We start from the raw sequence: 16722 nt of genomic DNA, 5'->3' as shown, positions 1-16722 counted from the left end.
AGGATGGTGCGTGTTTCTAAGTCGCTTGTGAAGAAATGTCTGGGGTCGTGAGTAGCAAGGAAACAGGAAGCGATTCTTGTGGGATGGAAGAAGGATAGAAGATTGGAAGAGAATAGAGTCAAAAAATGAGGAAAAAGCAGAGATCAGTTGAAGGGGAGTCCAGTTTAGAACAATCTAGTGAAGAACAATGTAGAAATTCCATGGAAAAAATTAATGATCATAAAGTCCTATTCAAACTGCTTAATCAGGGAGACTCTTTTGCAGATTTAAATCCAGTGCATTTAACAAAAATGATAAAAAAAAAAAAAACGCAAGAGAAGTCCGAAGTGCCAGAATACTGTATAGTGGAGAGCTGTTAATCAACTGCAAAGACAGCCCTCAGCAAGGCAAAGCAATACAAATGAACTAGATTGAGTGGAAAATAGTTCAGTGCAGCTTGGTGGAGAACAAAATGATTAGCAGGGGAGTCATTGGAGGAGTTCCTATAAAGGTAACTGACAAAAAGATTCTAGAAAACATAAGTGGTGCAAAAGTAAAAGAGGTGAATCGATTAAAAAACAAGAAATGGAGAAAGGTGTGACAGCTTATCAGTGTTAATTAAATTTGAAGAGGAGCAGTTACCCAGTAAGGTTTTCACTGGTAACAAGAGCTACAATGTCAAAATATACAATCCGGCACTGCTAAGTGTGTTGGGCAAAAATATGGTCATATAGGCGCAGTATGTAAGGGCAAACAACGGTGTGGAAGGTGTGTTCTTTTCATGGTAGTGATCAATTGTAGTGCTCAGAAGACAAAAAAAAATAAATCTAAATAATAGTGAAAGCTGCAGAAACGTATCTTGAAATGAGAGATTTAAAATGGAGCCTAGGTGGAAGTTCAGCTGAAGAAACTGATTTCTCTCCTACATCCACCTTCTACACAGCCAATCAGCTTTGAACCAAAACCTCCACGAAAGCCAATTGGCATCCAAAGTTCCTCTTAAAAGGCCTCCCTGTCTGCTCCTGACAAGGATGGGCTGTGTGATTTCATTCAGATGACACAGTTTCAACCCACCTCTAGCCCCTCTTCCACCATCGTATCTAAAGCGTTCCCTGTCTCATCGTAACCGGTCGGGCAGAAGACTGCCATGTGGAGGGTTTTTTTCCTAACGGGGAGTTTTTCCTCTCCACTGTTGCTTCATGCTTGCTCATCATGGACAGGATCTCTCAACCTGTGTTATTCAACTGGACTTCCAACTTCCAGGTCCCTGAGTGGTGCTCTAGTATCAGCTCACACAATCCACTGGATCTCCCCACAAAGCTCAGTCTAGTCAGTCTACAGACTGACAAACTCCATCTATCTCCACTCCACCACCAGTTTCAGGCCTGGGGGGGAAACAGCCCTATTCTTTGGTCCTGTTCCTGCATATCTATCAAAATTAAGCGCTATGTTTCCTGCCGAGGTCTGAGCGCCAAAGACAAAGTAATTGCATCAATAAATTTCTCCTAATTGTCTTTTCTCTTGTTGTGAGTTTTTCAGATTGAACTTGGAAATGGTTGAAAGCATGATGGGAAAACCAGAAGGACCATTAGTGACGATAACTTAAATTAGAAATTATGAGGACATATTTGATTAAGTATTTACTATGTTGGGTTAAATTAAATAGTTCGGAAGAATATTATTAATTAAATTTATTTATTTATTTTCTGGGGCTGAGTCTTGTTTCCTGTTTCCTTGTTTAACTCCTTATCAGTTGGTGGCGGTAATGCACTGTAACTAGTTTGCCAACCGCCATAAAACCTTACAAGAAAAAGAAGCCATCCTTAGAAGTGGGTTCAACATGTCTAATTTAGGTCTAGAACTCCAACCTGGCAACCCAGGGATTCTCTGCTGACATTTGCGCTTTGATTTTCAGCTGACAGGGATATTCTGTGCGTCAACCTCAGCGCCAGGTAAGCGTCAAACCGACCGTTTCGCCGTTTAGATAAGTCACAGCAGCTTTTCTTATATTTCTGACACACTGTGCTAACCTGCTGAATCTGTATCTGAATGTCTGTTCAGCGTATTTATTGGAAGCTTTGTTTATCGGCTACTTGCTAATTGTGGCCTCAGCGGTTTTCCGTAGGGGAATCCGTTGCCGTGGTTACAGCACTCTAAGGAAGCTGCATTCACAGCAGAGTATTTTAAGGAGATAAATTCGGACAGTGGCTATGTCGGAATGTTCGCCCTAATGACTCTATAGGGCGGACATTCCGACACAGCCTCGGTGTTTGACGTTAGTTGGTGAGAAAATGGCGTCCTGTACCTGAGTTCTCCACCGTGTTGGTGGCTCTGGAACATCTGCAACATCTGGACAGGAAGCTCAGGATGGAGAGAGCATCAGATGGTCAGAAGATTACTTTACCCAGATAAAAAAAAAACCCCCACAATTTACTGTTTTAGATAGTTGTAACACAAACCTATTACATAACTTTAAATGATCCATATTTATTAAATATATCTGGTATTAAAAAAACTGTCATGAGTATATATTTAAAATTAATAAAGAATACATGCTCAAAATTAGGTCCTCCTCAGTGTCCCTCATGCAAAGCATGGCTCTGATAGGAAGGACTTTATCTGAGGAAATAAAGAGAACCTGTGCAGACAGGTGGATCAAATGGGAGTTTAGGCAGCAGAGAAATTTGATTAGCTGGAACAGAGGATGTTAATGGGAGGGAAGATGGAGCAGGCAGCCATCTAAGTGAGCTCAGTGTTCAGATGGCTCTGTGGGAGATGGAAGGCATCCCTGTCCTACTGTGAGCATCAACTACAGTAAGAAGCTGATTGCTTTCTAGAACTGGGCAGACAGATGGAGACGCTGCAGAAGGAGCATCAGGAACTAGAGGATGCTGTCAGTCTCAGTACAGAACCTGGATTGCTGCTGGACGAGGATATCGTAGCAGACAAGTGTTTGAGTCCAGAAGGGAGGAACTGCACAGAGATCTGGATCCTGTGAAGTCTGACACTGGCCAGTTTGAATAGGAAATCATGGAGGTCACTGCAGCAAGAAGGTTCTGGGTTCCATTCCCGGACCGGGGAGTTTGCATGTTCTCCCTGAGCATGCATGGGTTCTCTCCAGGTACTCTGGCTTCCTCCCACAGTCCAAAAACATGACTGTTAGGTTAATTGGCTTCTCTACAGTCCCCTTAGGTGTGAATGTGTGTGTGAATGGTTGTATGTCCTGTTTGTCTCTGTGTTGCCCAGCAATGGACTGGCAACCTGTCCAGGGTGTACCCTGTCTCTCGCCCGTAGACAGCTGGAGATGGGGCACCAGCCCCCCTCGCGACCCCACTTGGGATAAGCATGTTAGAAGATGGATGGATGGATGGATGGATGGAGGTCACTGCAGGCACTGAGATCTATAGGAGCAAAGTGGAGAAGCAAAAGGAGCTGGATGAGTGGGAAAAGATGCTGGAACAGGATCGGTGAGCTGAACCAGAGGAGGTCTGAGCTTGAGCCATCCATCCAGGATACATCGGAGCAAACTAGAACACTGCTGCAGCCAAGGGATAAAATGAAGGCTGAACTGGAGGATCTGCAGGAGTCAGGAGAGCATCTATAAACACAAAGTGATGCTGGAGCAGGTCAGAACCCAGAACAGCAGAATCCATGTTTGTTCCAGACAGCTGATGGAGGATCTCAGCACCTGCAGGCAGGAGAGAGAAAGGTGCCGAAAGGAGGTCCTGGAGACGAAAACCTTGCCACAATTAGAGAGAGCATGGAAACGAGATGTCTCTGTAATTAAAGGCGATGAGAGGAGTGATGACGTCCATTTGGTGTCAATTAATTCAGTGCTGAACCAGCTGAAGAACAGGAACCAAAAGCTGATGAGTGTCGGCACACTCCTTCACCAGGAGTTTAGCAGACGGCTGAGAGAGAGAGGCAACATAAAGAAGAGAATCCATTAGAAAGAAACCTGCCTTTACATGCAGGGTAGGAGTGATTAACACAGCATAATCAGGATGTCTTCTCTGGTTATCATCAAGGAATGTTGGTAAAGTTGGAAGAAAACAAAAAGATGTCTATTTCCTGATAAATTATTTTTCTTTTGCAATATTTGGTAAAACAGATTAAACACGATCCACATTTGAAATCTTTCTGTAATGATTTATTTAGGAGTTAGAGTGTTTTCAAATATCCAGTACTTATTCTGCTTCCTTTGTTTGATGTTACAAACATGGCACATGCATTTTAGCTTAGGTTTCTAGATGCTATTATTAGCCGGAATTTGTAACCATAACAAATGACTTTCATTTGTAAATATCTTTTTCAGATATTCTAGGGCTACATATAGGAATACAAAATCCAAGTTCAGATTAGCTGCATCAATTGATTAATTCAAATGTTGTTGACGCCCAGACTGTGGAGAAATCTGCTTATCCCACACAACAATAAAAAACGAAATCAATCAACAACAAAATCAACCAATAATAATAAGACAATCAGCTCTGGAGGCTATATTTGAGCTAAAAAGTCTGACATTATTTTCAGGAGTTTGGGAATTCACAAATTTCGTGACAATTCAGGTTGATTACAAGGTAAGAAAGGTGGTGCTTCTTGACACAAATTATAATTGACTGTCCTTAAACATTACCCCCCAAAAATACATCAAGGAAGAAAGATAAGAAGTTAAACAGTAACCGGGTCCCACATGTGACAGGGATCACTCTCTTTATTAAACCTCCTTCTCAGCTTTATTTGATCAGGCAACACATGATACTGATACTGTTGACCAGGTTCACAGGAAACGGTACAAAGAATTAATGGTTAGTCTATCCGGCTGCTGGAAAAACAAATATAATGCAGTAGTTTTATCTGATAATGTTTTATTGAAAAAGATGCTCCTGGCTGCTGTTTGGCTGAAACAGCTGAGCTGCATCGACTCATCGCCTCTTTATCTTTTAATGTTTTAATGCATAAACCTAAAGATAGGGCTGGGTGAATTTTCTGTTTATTGATGTTGTAGTTTTGGAAAATTTCGATTTTTATTTTTTTTTTCCACCGATTCATTCCTTGGGCTTCCATGGAGGGACATCAGTTCATCATTTTTCTTAGATGTCCTCTCATATACCTGTCAGGTTAGCTCACAGTGCGACGCCAGCTGCAGACATTTAGTTTGTTATAGTTTTATTGTTTTTTGAAACATCATTGTAATATGATCATGTTTCAAAGCTTGAATTTTAGTTTCCTTCAAATGGAGCTCTTTTTTTTTTTAAGTATTGTTTGTTATTTTCTATGATGGAACTGAAGGGATCAAAATTGGTAAGTAATAATCGTAGATTAGATTAGCCCTACTTCAATCTAACCAAACAAGGCCTGGTTACCGTGGTTACCATTGAAGCAGCCTTTAGGAATAATCTGAAAGACTTTGGCTGAAGCATTTATACTCATTGAACTTTTTATATTTTGTCACATTACAGCAAGAAGCCAACCTACATTTTACTGGTATTTTATTTAACAGATATAATAATTAGGATTCTTTAGATCTTAAGAAATCCCTGACTTTGTTGGCTATGGTTGTATTCAGCCTGCCTGAGTCAGAAGAACTTCATCCTGTCATTGAAGTTATAGAAATGTGAAAATTTTGTATTTGGAAGAGCAATGCTTGATAGATTGGATGTCCATTGTTGTTTATTTTTAACCCTGTTTTGAGTAATAAGACGAGTGTTTTAAGTTGTGTTTAAGTGTTTTAAGCTCCCTAACAAGCCAAAGAGTTACTACCTTCCCGTCATCTATAGCTGGATCCCCTCAGCATCATGTTGCCACCACCATGTTTTTATATTTTTTTGACTGTTTAATTTTTATTTTTTGTTAATTTTATTTAGTGGGGAAAAGTAGGGGGTAATTTGACAGTTAAAGTTTAAAAACTTTATTTTTCTTAGCTTTTTTTTGGTAATAAGTCTTTTAATCCATTGATGAAATTCACCCAAAAACATATTGTTGCACTTTTTGCAGTTTTTATCCACTAAATCATCTCATCTCCAAATGGTTCAGTCTGTTTCTGCCAATGGTGAGCAGCTGCAGTGAAATATAACGCCTTGTATTTGTGTTCGATCATAACCAAGCCGTGTTTTTGCTCAGAGCTCTGAATAAGGACTCTTATCTCTTCCCTCTCCAGGCTTCCCTGCTGCTGCCCACCGTCTGATTCCATCCAGCAGATGGCACAACAGGTCTGGTTTCCCTCCGCTCTGACCTTCCCCTGCTAATAAAGGGTCAGTTGATATTTTACACTAACTCTCCCCCTCCTCTGAGCTAAAGCAGTAAAATGCATGCCGAATGCATGCATGCCGAATGAGGCGCAGGGGTTTTTGTGTCGCCTACTGGCACGACTAAACAGTTGTTAAAAAAATCTGACAGCTAGCTGCTGCAGTTTAAAAGGAAAGGATCTCTGATTTCCCTTAGACAAGGTAGGTGTAATGAAAAACCAGGAGAAGACTTTTCGATTGTATTGTCTCGTGCTTCAGTGTAAACTCAGGCTGCATGTTATATTTGTCGTTGCATGCATTCCATTCGCAATATCAAGGGTTTAATTTTTGTATATGTGGCGTAGCTACAAGGCTTTTCCCTGAGGGAGTGTTGCACCATAAACACAGCTTGTTGCTTTTTGTCATTCTGTTACTTTGCTGATGCAAATCTTCTTGTGAAACTAGCATTCGAAAACTGAAACACAAGATTTGTTTATTCATTAATTTATCTTCCATCATACAGTAGAAATGAAACCCTCTACTTTGCTGGCCTTTCATTGGATGGTGTTAGTTTCGGTTCGCCATACACTGACGCAAATACAGTAATCCATTTTTCACATTGATTAGTGAGATAAAGGCTGCTCTGTCTGTATAACACCCTGAAGCCTTCCTTGTGAGGTGTCTAAACAGAGCCGTGGAGTCACTTTCACTATAGTAGCTTCACCATCATGGCTGTTTGTCTTGTGTCTCTTTGCTCAGCTGCTCCCTGGAAAAGGCTGGTTAAGGTCAAAGGGTAAGATAGCAGCGTAACAAACTGGAATGATGTGATGTGTGCTCACACGTCTCGCACCCTTCGCACGTTCACCACGGACATTAGAATGTATGTCAGCAAACAGCAGGCTTTGAATTCAGGGCTAATTGTAGCTTTAACAGAACTTTGTTGATAGATATCTGTCGTATGCTTAGTTTTCACCTCGCTATGGGGAAACTGATGAACGCACCCCAGCATGTTTAAAGAAATCTACTCTGGTTTATTGCTGTAGTGTTACAGCAACATATATTTATTGTCTTTAATTAAAGAAGAAGGAAGAACTGCTTATATCATCACGGCTGCTGAGATCAAATCAAAACAACATTAAAAACATTAAACTTTTGTGATCTTAGTCTTTGTTATAATGAAATTTAAAAGTAAAAAGTGAATTCAAGAATCCTTATAGTATGAATACAGAACGTCTTGGATCTCTGATGGTTTTGTTTCTGTACCCTGTCAAGAATAATTCCCCCATAAAGACCTACAGATGTATTTTTTCATTCTATTTTATTTACTCTATAACCTCGCTATAGAATTCCTCTGCTTTGCCCTTATTAGATGAGGTAGGTGGGGAGCGCTTATTTTATTGTGAGATTCCCAAAGTGCTGAAAAGTTTAAACTAAAACACTTTAAATATATTAATCTTTTAACCTTGAATTTGGATTCAGTTTGAAATGGTGGCAAATATGTGGTCCCACTTCCATTCCCTTTAAAACTATTGTAAATGGTAAATGGCATCTACTTATATAGCGCTTTTTCAAGTCAGGAGACTTGACCAAAGCGCTTTACACTACATTCAGTCATTCACCCATTTACGCACACACTCACACACTGATGGTGGCAAGCTACACTGTAGCCACAGCTGCCCTGGGACTCACTGACAGAAGCGAGGCTGCCGTACACTGGCGCCACCGGGCCCTCTGACCGCCATCAGTAGACAATGCAGGTGAAGTGTCTTGTCCAAGGACACAATCCTTTTTTTTTGTCTATTACAAGCTTATTTCCCTTCTTCTGCTTTCTAGAAGAATATAATTAACCTATTTCTGGTTCACCTGAGTAGGATTTAATTTAGGATTAGCAGATTTATCAGAGACTGTTTGGTTTGCGTTATTGTGGTGTGGCCAGGGGCCTCCAGTGTGGCTAATCCTGGAAGTTACAGGTCTAGTGCCCCCTAGTGGCTAAAAGTTCCAGTTTGATTTAAGTATAATTAAAGAAAGAAGAAAGGGGGAAAAAAATCCTCAAAGTTCACTCTGTGAAGAACTGCAGCAGAATGTTTCATCTTTAGGTCATTAGGTCTGTACTGGAATATTTTCTCACTATGTGGAGGCAGATGGAGTGTTTGCTCTCTAGTTGGCTAAACTGGCGCCTCATGCCCACCTTTAAATGAGGTGGAGAATCTGTGGGCCTGTTTTCCTTTCTGTGAACCTTCTTTTATGGACTCTACTGGTAACTAGCAAAGCCCAGGTTTTGTATTGGATTTAAAAAAACTGGATTGACGCGTCTCTATTATCAGAATAGTATTTTTTCTGCAAAGAATTACACTAACAGTGCAAAGATTGTGATCTTTCCGTTGTTTTTATTACGTTTTTATTACGTTGTTTGGAAACTTTGTACTTTGTTAGGAAAATTCTGAACAGAAATGAAATCATTTATCATACTGTCATTCGACTGTAGAAAATGTTTTTGTTCCCTTAATGTAAAAGTCAGATGTCTTTATTTTAAAGAATCAAAGAAAACAATATATTTTTAAGTAAAAGAAAAACAAATATTTAAAGTAGATGGTGTTTAATAATGTTATATGTAGTTTTCTATTTTTTGTAGTACAGTATAACAAAACTATATGTGGAAAAAGTGTAGTGCTGTAAAAACGCTCCGGATGCATTGTTGCTGTAATAATAAGCAAATGTGTTTGATGTTGCTTTTGTAGCTTTACAAGAATTTCTTTTGTTTTGTAGCTGAACCTAAAGCAAAAATGTCTCCCATTGTTGTAAAGGTCGCTGACCTCCGATCCAGACCGTGTCTGCCTGCAGCAGTCCTCTCATGGATCTGGCCTGATCTGGCCTGAAGGGCTCAGCTCACATTTTTAGGGGATTTTCCCTCCGTGATGGTTCTCATATAGACTCTAAGATATTAATCTAGAGCCAATCTCACTACTAACATCTTAATATTTCCACAGTAGCTGAAATGAAGGAAGATGAATAGATAGTTGAATCATACTTGCAGGGTAACTTCCATAATGGCAGTTTAAACCAGAAGGATGGCTTTTTCTCACCTGTTTGGTTATATCACAATTTGTTGATTATATAATTTGTGTGTGAGGAACAAAAGAGAGCACCACGGGTTTCTTCCCTCTAACAACTTGCCTATCAGGTTTGGTTAACTTCTGTTATTCAATCTCTGATTAAGCTGCTGGGTTTATTTCAATTTCTTTTCACTTTTATTTACATGTCGTCTTATTGATGAATTATGTATCTGGAAAGAAATGCACACACAGAAAAAAAATTGCATGATTAAATTAAGGTAAAAAATAAATGGTTAGGTCGCTTTTGGTGAAATTTGGGTTTTATTCAGAATGTTAAAAAAAATACAATTCACCATTTTGATTCTGAAAAATATAAAAATCCTTTAATGACACAAAAAACCCTGTTAACATACAGTGTTTCTGGGAGGTAAACAAATCAGAGTTGGTTATATAACTCTGAAAGGTTTTTATTATTTATTATGCAACCTATTCTGAACAGTTTTATGGAAAAATATTTTTATGGAGGGACAACATAACATCCAAAGCTGTAATAAGCTTGTTTTATAAGTGTGCAAACCCTTTGATTTTCTACATGCAACTTTTCATTCAGTTTAAGCATTTGTTTTTTGTTTTTTTATTAATGTTACCAATTATTAAAAAAGATCTAAGTCATCAGTTGTATAAATTAAAATAGTTAGAAATAATCACCAGCATTATAAAAGATAAAGGTATCCAGAACTAATGTAGATAAGAAGCTGGAACTGGGCAGTGAGAATAAGGTCGATACAAACTTGGACTGATATTTGTCTTTAGGTTGGAAAACATGTCATGACCTGATGAAGCCAAACATTTGGAGCACAGTTCTATAAGGTACATGTGGCACAAAAGCAGTTCTGCACATCACAGAAAAAGCACAGTGAAACATAGTGGAGGCAGGGTCATGCACCAGGGTTACGTCTTTCCAAAGACTGCAGAGGTTTTTGCTATGAGCAGTTCAAGCTCTCCTGTTGTCTGCTAGAGAGGTAAAGATGATTTCATTTCCAGTATCACATGTGATGCAATCAGGAAATAAAAAAAAAAGCTCTGGAGATAAGAACTAGAAGCTGTAGAATCACCTGAATGGTGCTTTGGTCCTTCTACTTTAACAAGGTGGAAGGACCAATGAGGCGCAGCATGCTGATGGACTGCAGCCGAGTAGAATGGATGCTGACCTTAAACCTAAAGGAGTTTCATTCTAGTCTTCATTCTGTCGTTTTCTACATTTAAAATGGCTTTAATTTTAAATTTTAATAACATTTCAATACATGTAGGAACAGTTTGGGTGCCAATTCGAACTTAAATTTGGTCAAATTAGAAATCTAAAATGTTTTTATACAAATACCTTTCTCAGCTGCTTGCTCTGTTATTGCAGTTTCTCAAATGAAGCCTAAGCTGAGTGTCATTGGTTTGCATCCCAGCTGGTTGCGTGGATCCACACTATTCCATGAGAGGAAGCTGGTTTTGGTCACTTCGGTTTCCTTAAAACTGTGAACCTGAACGCACCTCCTGCCTGATGTTTTTTGCCTGGAGCCATTGTACCAGCTTATGAGTCAAAGAAGAAGCTGAGTCAGCGTAATTCTGGATCCCTTCCTAAAGCTGCCTCCCTGCTGGGAAACAAACCGTGTTGGTTTTGATTAGATGTTCACAGATTTGTGAACGCTGCTGAAACGATAGTGACCACTCATTACTTAGCAGAACAGTTAGTTCTCTGTTGTGGTTTTGTCTGATTGTTTGCTGACACACAAGCTCTTAGACATAATCTTTTCCTCTGGATTAGGGCGGTGAAATGAAAACAGACCAAATCAGGGACCTTATTATCTCCTAACTTTGGATAATCTGATGGAGCACAAAGAATGCTCCTTATCCACTTGGTGATTCTGGTTCTGTAGCTCCTTGCTTGAGTCTTTCCGAACTGTCAACTCTGAAACACACATGAATTGTTGGAGTTTGAGTTGTAGCTCATTGTTTTCTAGATCATTGGAATTCGATCAGATCTACTTGTCGTGTCAGCAGGTTCCCCATGATATCAGCTGCAGGTCTCTGCAGCTCCTTTCCAGGTATCGGAGGCCTCCTGATTGCTTGCTTGCTTCTCAGTCTTTTAAACCTTTTCACATCTTTCTCTGTGACCTTTCTGATACAATTCTTCTTTTTTTTTTATCACTGAGGCCTTTAAAGAGCTGCTGAACTTGGGCACAGACTAAATCGTTAATTGGCCCACAGTTTTCCCCTACTCTGTGCCAGGTACACCTGTTAGTTTAGCATTCCACAAAAAAAGTGGAAACTTCAAGAGGTATCAACATTTAAGCAAGATACAGTTGTTTTTTATAGATGCCATGTGATGCTCTTGCGTTCTTTCCAAGGTGGCCCCAGTTCTGTACCATTAAACAGGACAAACCAATGCATTTATGGAGATAAATAAGGCAATCTCCAGGTGCGTCGGAATCATTTTCCTTAAAATCCTTTAAACTCCCAGGATGACAAAAAATATATAGTTTCATCAATAAGAGCTTCAAAGATGGAAAACTACAGGTTTTAGTGCGTTAATTAATTAGTGTTTGACTCTATCTTTGTAAAAGTCTCCATTGCTTTAAATCTGCAGCCATATATGGGCCAACAGAAGCAAAACACAACACTGTTGCAGATGATTCAGCCGTGTAGAAACAGTCTCTTTTGTCAATGCAACACATTGGGGATCTTTTTTAATAATTGTTTTATTATGCAGCTGGGTTATATTCAAAGTTCCTACTTTTCCAGTCTTTTTTAAGCAATTCGACGAAATCTAGGTGAATCGGTGTGGAAAAGTACAACATTCAACGTGGAAAAAACCAGTCTGTGCCACAGAGGTAAACTTGTTTTTTGGAGTTATGTGAGCCATGTTGCCACAAAGAAAGTGGGAGTCGGCGAAGAAGCCCTGCACGTTTGGTGCACCTGTGCAGACGCTGTTATGCAGTTATGCAGCACGGTGGTGATTCACAACAACACAGTAACACACTGAACCAGCCCCACAGCATGTAACCTCCCTAAAAGGCCACTGGTGACGGCGGCTTCCTGAGGTGGAGGCTTTAAAGGCGGGAGCAGGAGGGCCAGACAGACACATCAGGCTCTCTGCTGACAGCAAACAGGTCAGTGAGGAGGACGGTAGCACCGAGAGGAGAGGCAGACAACATTCTAGTGAAGTCCTGCGACTGAAGGCGGCAATGGAGACGTTAGGTGAGTTTTATTTTGTAGGTGGAAATATTTCAGCGGATGAAGACCTAGCCGTTCTGCTGAGCCAATGTACGGGAGTTTTATTCTCTAAGGCACAGCTGATGAGGACTTTCAAGTTAAATACAGCAAAAAAAAAAAAAAACATCTGATCAGGCTGATTCTAATCAACTGGAATATCTTTTATGCCTGGAGAAATTTGTTTAATTCAATGAAGTCATGAACTGAGATGGAAAGGAAAATGTGGCTTTAAATGTTGATGGACTGAATCTGTGCTGCAGCTGCGGGATTATAGATTTGACCATGAATGGAAGAATTAATTCCCCTGCAAGGTTTGCATTCATTCTCTGTGGAAACTGATAAGCTGGAAGAAAACTGTGAGAACTTTTCCATCCATCTCCAAACAACTGGAATTCTAGCAGTAAAGTCCAGTTGGACTCAATCTGGATGAGATACTCTGTTTTATAAACACTTCATCAGTCTTACATTTATTGATTCTATTGCTTTAGTTTTTTTTTTTTGTTTGTTTTAAGTGAACAAGCCATGCAGACGTACAGTACAGAGTCCCGCCTGAGCTTTAGCTCCAACTAGACCCTTGAATCAGGATACAGATCGAGTCCGATCTCATTTTTACTGCAGTAAATAACTTATTAAATCTTTATTTATGAAAAAAATAAAGCTGATACTTTAGGCTGTGGAAAACAACAAAGAGAAAAACTGAGCTTTTTCATTGGTTAGACTGCAAAAAAAAAAGATGCAGACAGAATTTTTCAGCAATGTAGAATTCGATCCAGAGACATGCAGCTAGTTAATGCAAAGTCTCCAAAAACAAAAGTCTGAAGCCAATGAAAGGCATCTCCTGGGAGGGACCAAACCTCTAAACGGGGATTAATCTTTTGACACTTACAGGGCTGTCAACACAGGATGTTGCTCTTGAAATATTTTTTTTTTTTTAAGATTCACGTGAATACCAAGGACTGACTGGAATGTCGCCCAGTAACCTTGAAGGGCTGAGGAATCTACGCTGCTGTAAACAGACCGACAAACTACTTGTGTTTGTTGATTTTGACATTTTTAGCCATTCGTTTACATCCGCTCACACTCTGATCGCAGATAAGACTTCTCTCACCATGTGCCTTTTCTTTTAGGTTTTATTAAACCAGGTTAAACAGTTAAAAACCAAAATGAAACATGGCTGTTTTTAAATCCTACACATGATTTTTTTTTTGTTTCTCTTTAGTCCAGAACTCCAAACGTGGGCGTGGAGGGATTGTGGGCGACAATTAGCGTGCATTAGATGCCTCCTGTTGTTTCCGAATGACTTTACTGTAATTAAAACGTTCAGGTTTTTTTTCTATTTAGAATTTGAAGCTGTGATTAACAAAGACTTGAAAACTGTGAGACAATTTTCTAGATTTAAAATTATATTTAAAATTTTGCTCTCAATTAAAATATTATTTGTTATTTGCATGATTTTGTGTCACATGTCTCTTATTTCTGTCAATTACATTCTTATTTTAATCTTTGCCAGTGGTGTCTGTTCCTTCTATTCAGAGAACTCAGCATTTCATCTATTTTAAATACAGACACAAAGATTGTAAAACGAAACTAAAACGTCAGATTGTATTAAATTGTAATTAAGGCACCAAAACTTGTGGAAATCGACAGGAATCCGTATATATATAGCTGTGATGCTTTGAAGGCTCAGAACTAAGAATAATGTGGAGGTTTTTATGTTTCCAGGTTGACTCCAGCTGTCTTTTTGAAGGGTAAACTTTCTCCGATGGTAATCATGGGGGGGCTTTCTCTCTCCACTAGTTTGTCCGATGGGTGGAGGAGCCACCAGGCTGTACAGCACCCTGACCCAGACGTTCAGCGGCAGCAGCTCTTACCTGAGCCCCCACCAGCCCCAGCTTCCAAACCTGGATTCAGATTTCTGCCTGGTGAGCACACCTTCTTGACTTTCACCTGGCTGTATTCATTTTAACCATAAAACTGAAGGCCATGTGTGGTGTGTTCCCGGGAGCAGCAGAAGGACTCCGCCTTATGCCCCCTTGATCCATCGGAGCTGCTCCGGCAGTGTGAGGAGGCCCTCAGGGACCAGCCTCCTCGGCTGCACAGGAACTTTGTTTACGTCAGCGATGGAGACGGCGCAGTCGGCAGCCCCATCAGGGTGATGCAGTGGAACATCTTAGCCCAAGGTAGGCACATTTGTAAACTACTTTATGCAACAGAAAGGTTCATTTACGAAATAAAAGGAGTTTCTGGTTTACTGTCATTAAAAAACACCAAAAAGCATGCATGTGTATTTTAGTCTAAGTGTTTCCCTTTCCATCAATTTTAAGTTAACCTTCCTATTCTTGTTTTTAATTTGTGCAATATCTCTGATTTTTATTAAAAGTTTCATTCCTCCCTCTCTAACGCCGCTCCTTCCTTTGACCCTCAGCTCTGGGCGTAGGAGTGGATAATTTCGTCCGGTGTCCCCTGGAGGCCCTCAGCTGGTCGCGTAGGAAGAACCTCATCCTGGGCGAGATCCTAGCATACCGACCTCACATCCTTTGCCTGCAGGAAGTAGACCACTACTATGACACCTTCCAGCCAGTTTTGGCCAGCCTGGGCTACAGCAGCCATTTCTGTCCCAAACCCTGGTCTCCGTGCCTGGATGTTGAGGGTAACAGCGGTCCCGATGGCTGCGCCCTCTTCTTCGACGAATCCCGCTTCGAGCTCCTGGACAGCGTCGACATCCGACTCTCAGCCATGATGATCCCCACTAATCAAGTAGGTAACATTTCTTTCTTTTGCTAAAGGAAGAATTAAGACCTCCTTTAACACTCTCCACTCTCTCCCTAGGTTGCCGTGGTAACAACTCTGCGCTGTCGGAGCACTGGAAGGTATCTGTGCGTGGTTGCGACCCACCTTAAGGCCCGTTCAGGCTGGGAGTGGCTTCGCAGCGCTCAGGGGTCAGATCTCCTCTGGCACGTCCAGAATCTGGTCCGAGAGCTGAGCGGCGACAACTCTAACATTGAAGTACCTCTGCTTATTTGTGGCGATTTCAACGCCGTCCCATCAGAGGAGGTGTACCGACGGTTTGCCACTTCTCCTCTAGGTTTGGACTCTGCCTATAAGAAGCTCAGTCAGGATGGTGTAAGCGAGCCGGAGTACACAACGTGGAAGATCCGAGGCACAGGCGAGTGCTGCTCCACTCTGGACTACATCTGGTACACTAAGGACACGCTGAGGGTGGACGCGGTGTTGGACATGCCGGATGAGGAGCAAATCGGACCCGACAGGCTTCCATCCTACAGCTATCCATCAGACCACCTCTCTTTGGTCTGTGATTTCAGCTTCAGGGAGAAGGAATGAGAAGGAGAGCGCATGATGGGAAGCGTTGATGCCTTGGAGTTGAGGTGAACTCCCTCCCTGCTTCACTCCACAGAGAGCTTCACGTGAGTGAAGATGTGAAGACATGAGGCTTGGAAACCAGTGTGGAGTGATTGAGATGTTTTTAAAGTGTTGAAGAGAAACACGCCGCTGAAGTCTTCCTTCATGAAGTCGGGTTTCAGCACCAGCTTTACCGTCTCGTACCATCATCTTCAATCAAGCTGCTCCTTGATGAACTTTTTATACTAAAATCAGACTGTAAAAATAATACTCTTTCATACTGCCATCATATAATATTGAATGAAATTAAAAATGGATTTGCCCTATTTCTTTTTTTAATTCAACCTTTTTATAAGCATTTACTTGTGAAAAAGATTACTTTTGTCTGCTAGGGTCATGAAAGTTTTGGTTGATCACTTTTTTTTATTCCCTTGCATTTTTTTCTACTAATTGAAATGTCTTCAAATCCACATTAACATGAAGTCAACACACTGTAGTAAACAAATAAATGGAGGCAGAAGATGTCTTTCAGTCATCAATGCACACATTCAGCGACACACAGGAGCTCTTTCAAGCTGGGCACCGTTTCATTCACAACACCTGTCCCATCAACCAGGAATCAGAATCAGAAATAGTAATAACCCAAGGGAGGAATTATGTTTGTTGCATCATCTGTAATCGAGTGACTATAGGACCAGTTTGATATGACACAATTTCATACAATATATTTATAGTTAGGGGGTCCCTGCTCCATCTCGCCATCAATTTGGGGGGGTCCTTTCCCTGGAAAACGTTGAAGACCCCTGCTTTAGACATCAGAGGTCTGTTAGCATGCTAAT

At 40.6% G+C, this 16722-nt stretch overlaps 1 protein-coding gene across 5 annotated transcripts; it reads left to right on the top strand.

The window, feature by feature from the left end:
* The first annotated feature begins 1812 nt into the window (after nt 1–1812).
* On the top strand, nt 1813–16209 carry LOC119786952 (nocturnin-like). Of its 5 annotated transcripts, none has more exons than XM_038290574.1 (6): nt 1813–1931; nt 6140–6191; nt 14321–14445; nt 14532–14703; nt 14949–15280; nt 15353–16209. In XM_038290574.1, exons 3-6 carry the CDS (start codon nt 14329–14331, stop codon nt 15863–15865), a joined length of 1134 nt encoding a protein of 377 aa, XP_038146502.1. In that variant the 5' UTR covers nt 1813–1931; nt 6140–6191; nt 14321–14328; the 3' UTR covers nt 15866–16209. The 5 variants fall into 5 exon arrangements, with proteins under 5 accessions (XP_038146502.1, XP_038146499.1, XP_038146500.1 ...); XM_038290571.1 differs by having other exon boundaries at nt 6140–6233; XM_038290572.1 differs by lacking the exon at nt 1813–1931 and adding an exon at nt 5977–6031 and having other exon boundaries at nt 6140–6233.
* The last annotated feature ends 513 nt before the right edge of the window (nt 16210–16722 follow it).

This window comes from Cyprinodon tularosa, unplaced genomic scaffold (genome assembly GCF_016077235.1).
Source record: "Cyprinodon tularosa strain WSP-4 unplaced genomic scaffold, ASM1607723v1 ctg283, whole genome shotgun sequence".
Lineage (NCBI taxonomy): Eukaryota > Metazoa > Chordata > Actinopteri > Cyprinodontiformes > Cyprinodontidae > Cyprinodon > Cyprinodon tularosa.
This window is presented reverse-complemented; position numbering and strand designations above follow the sequence as displayed.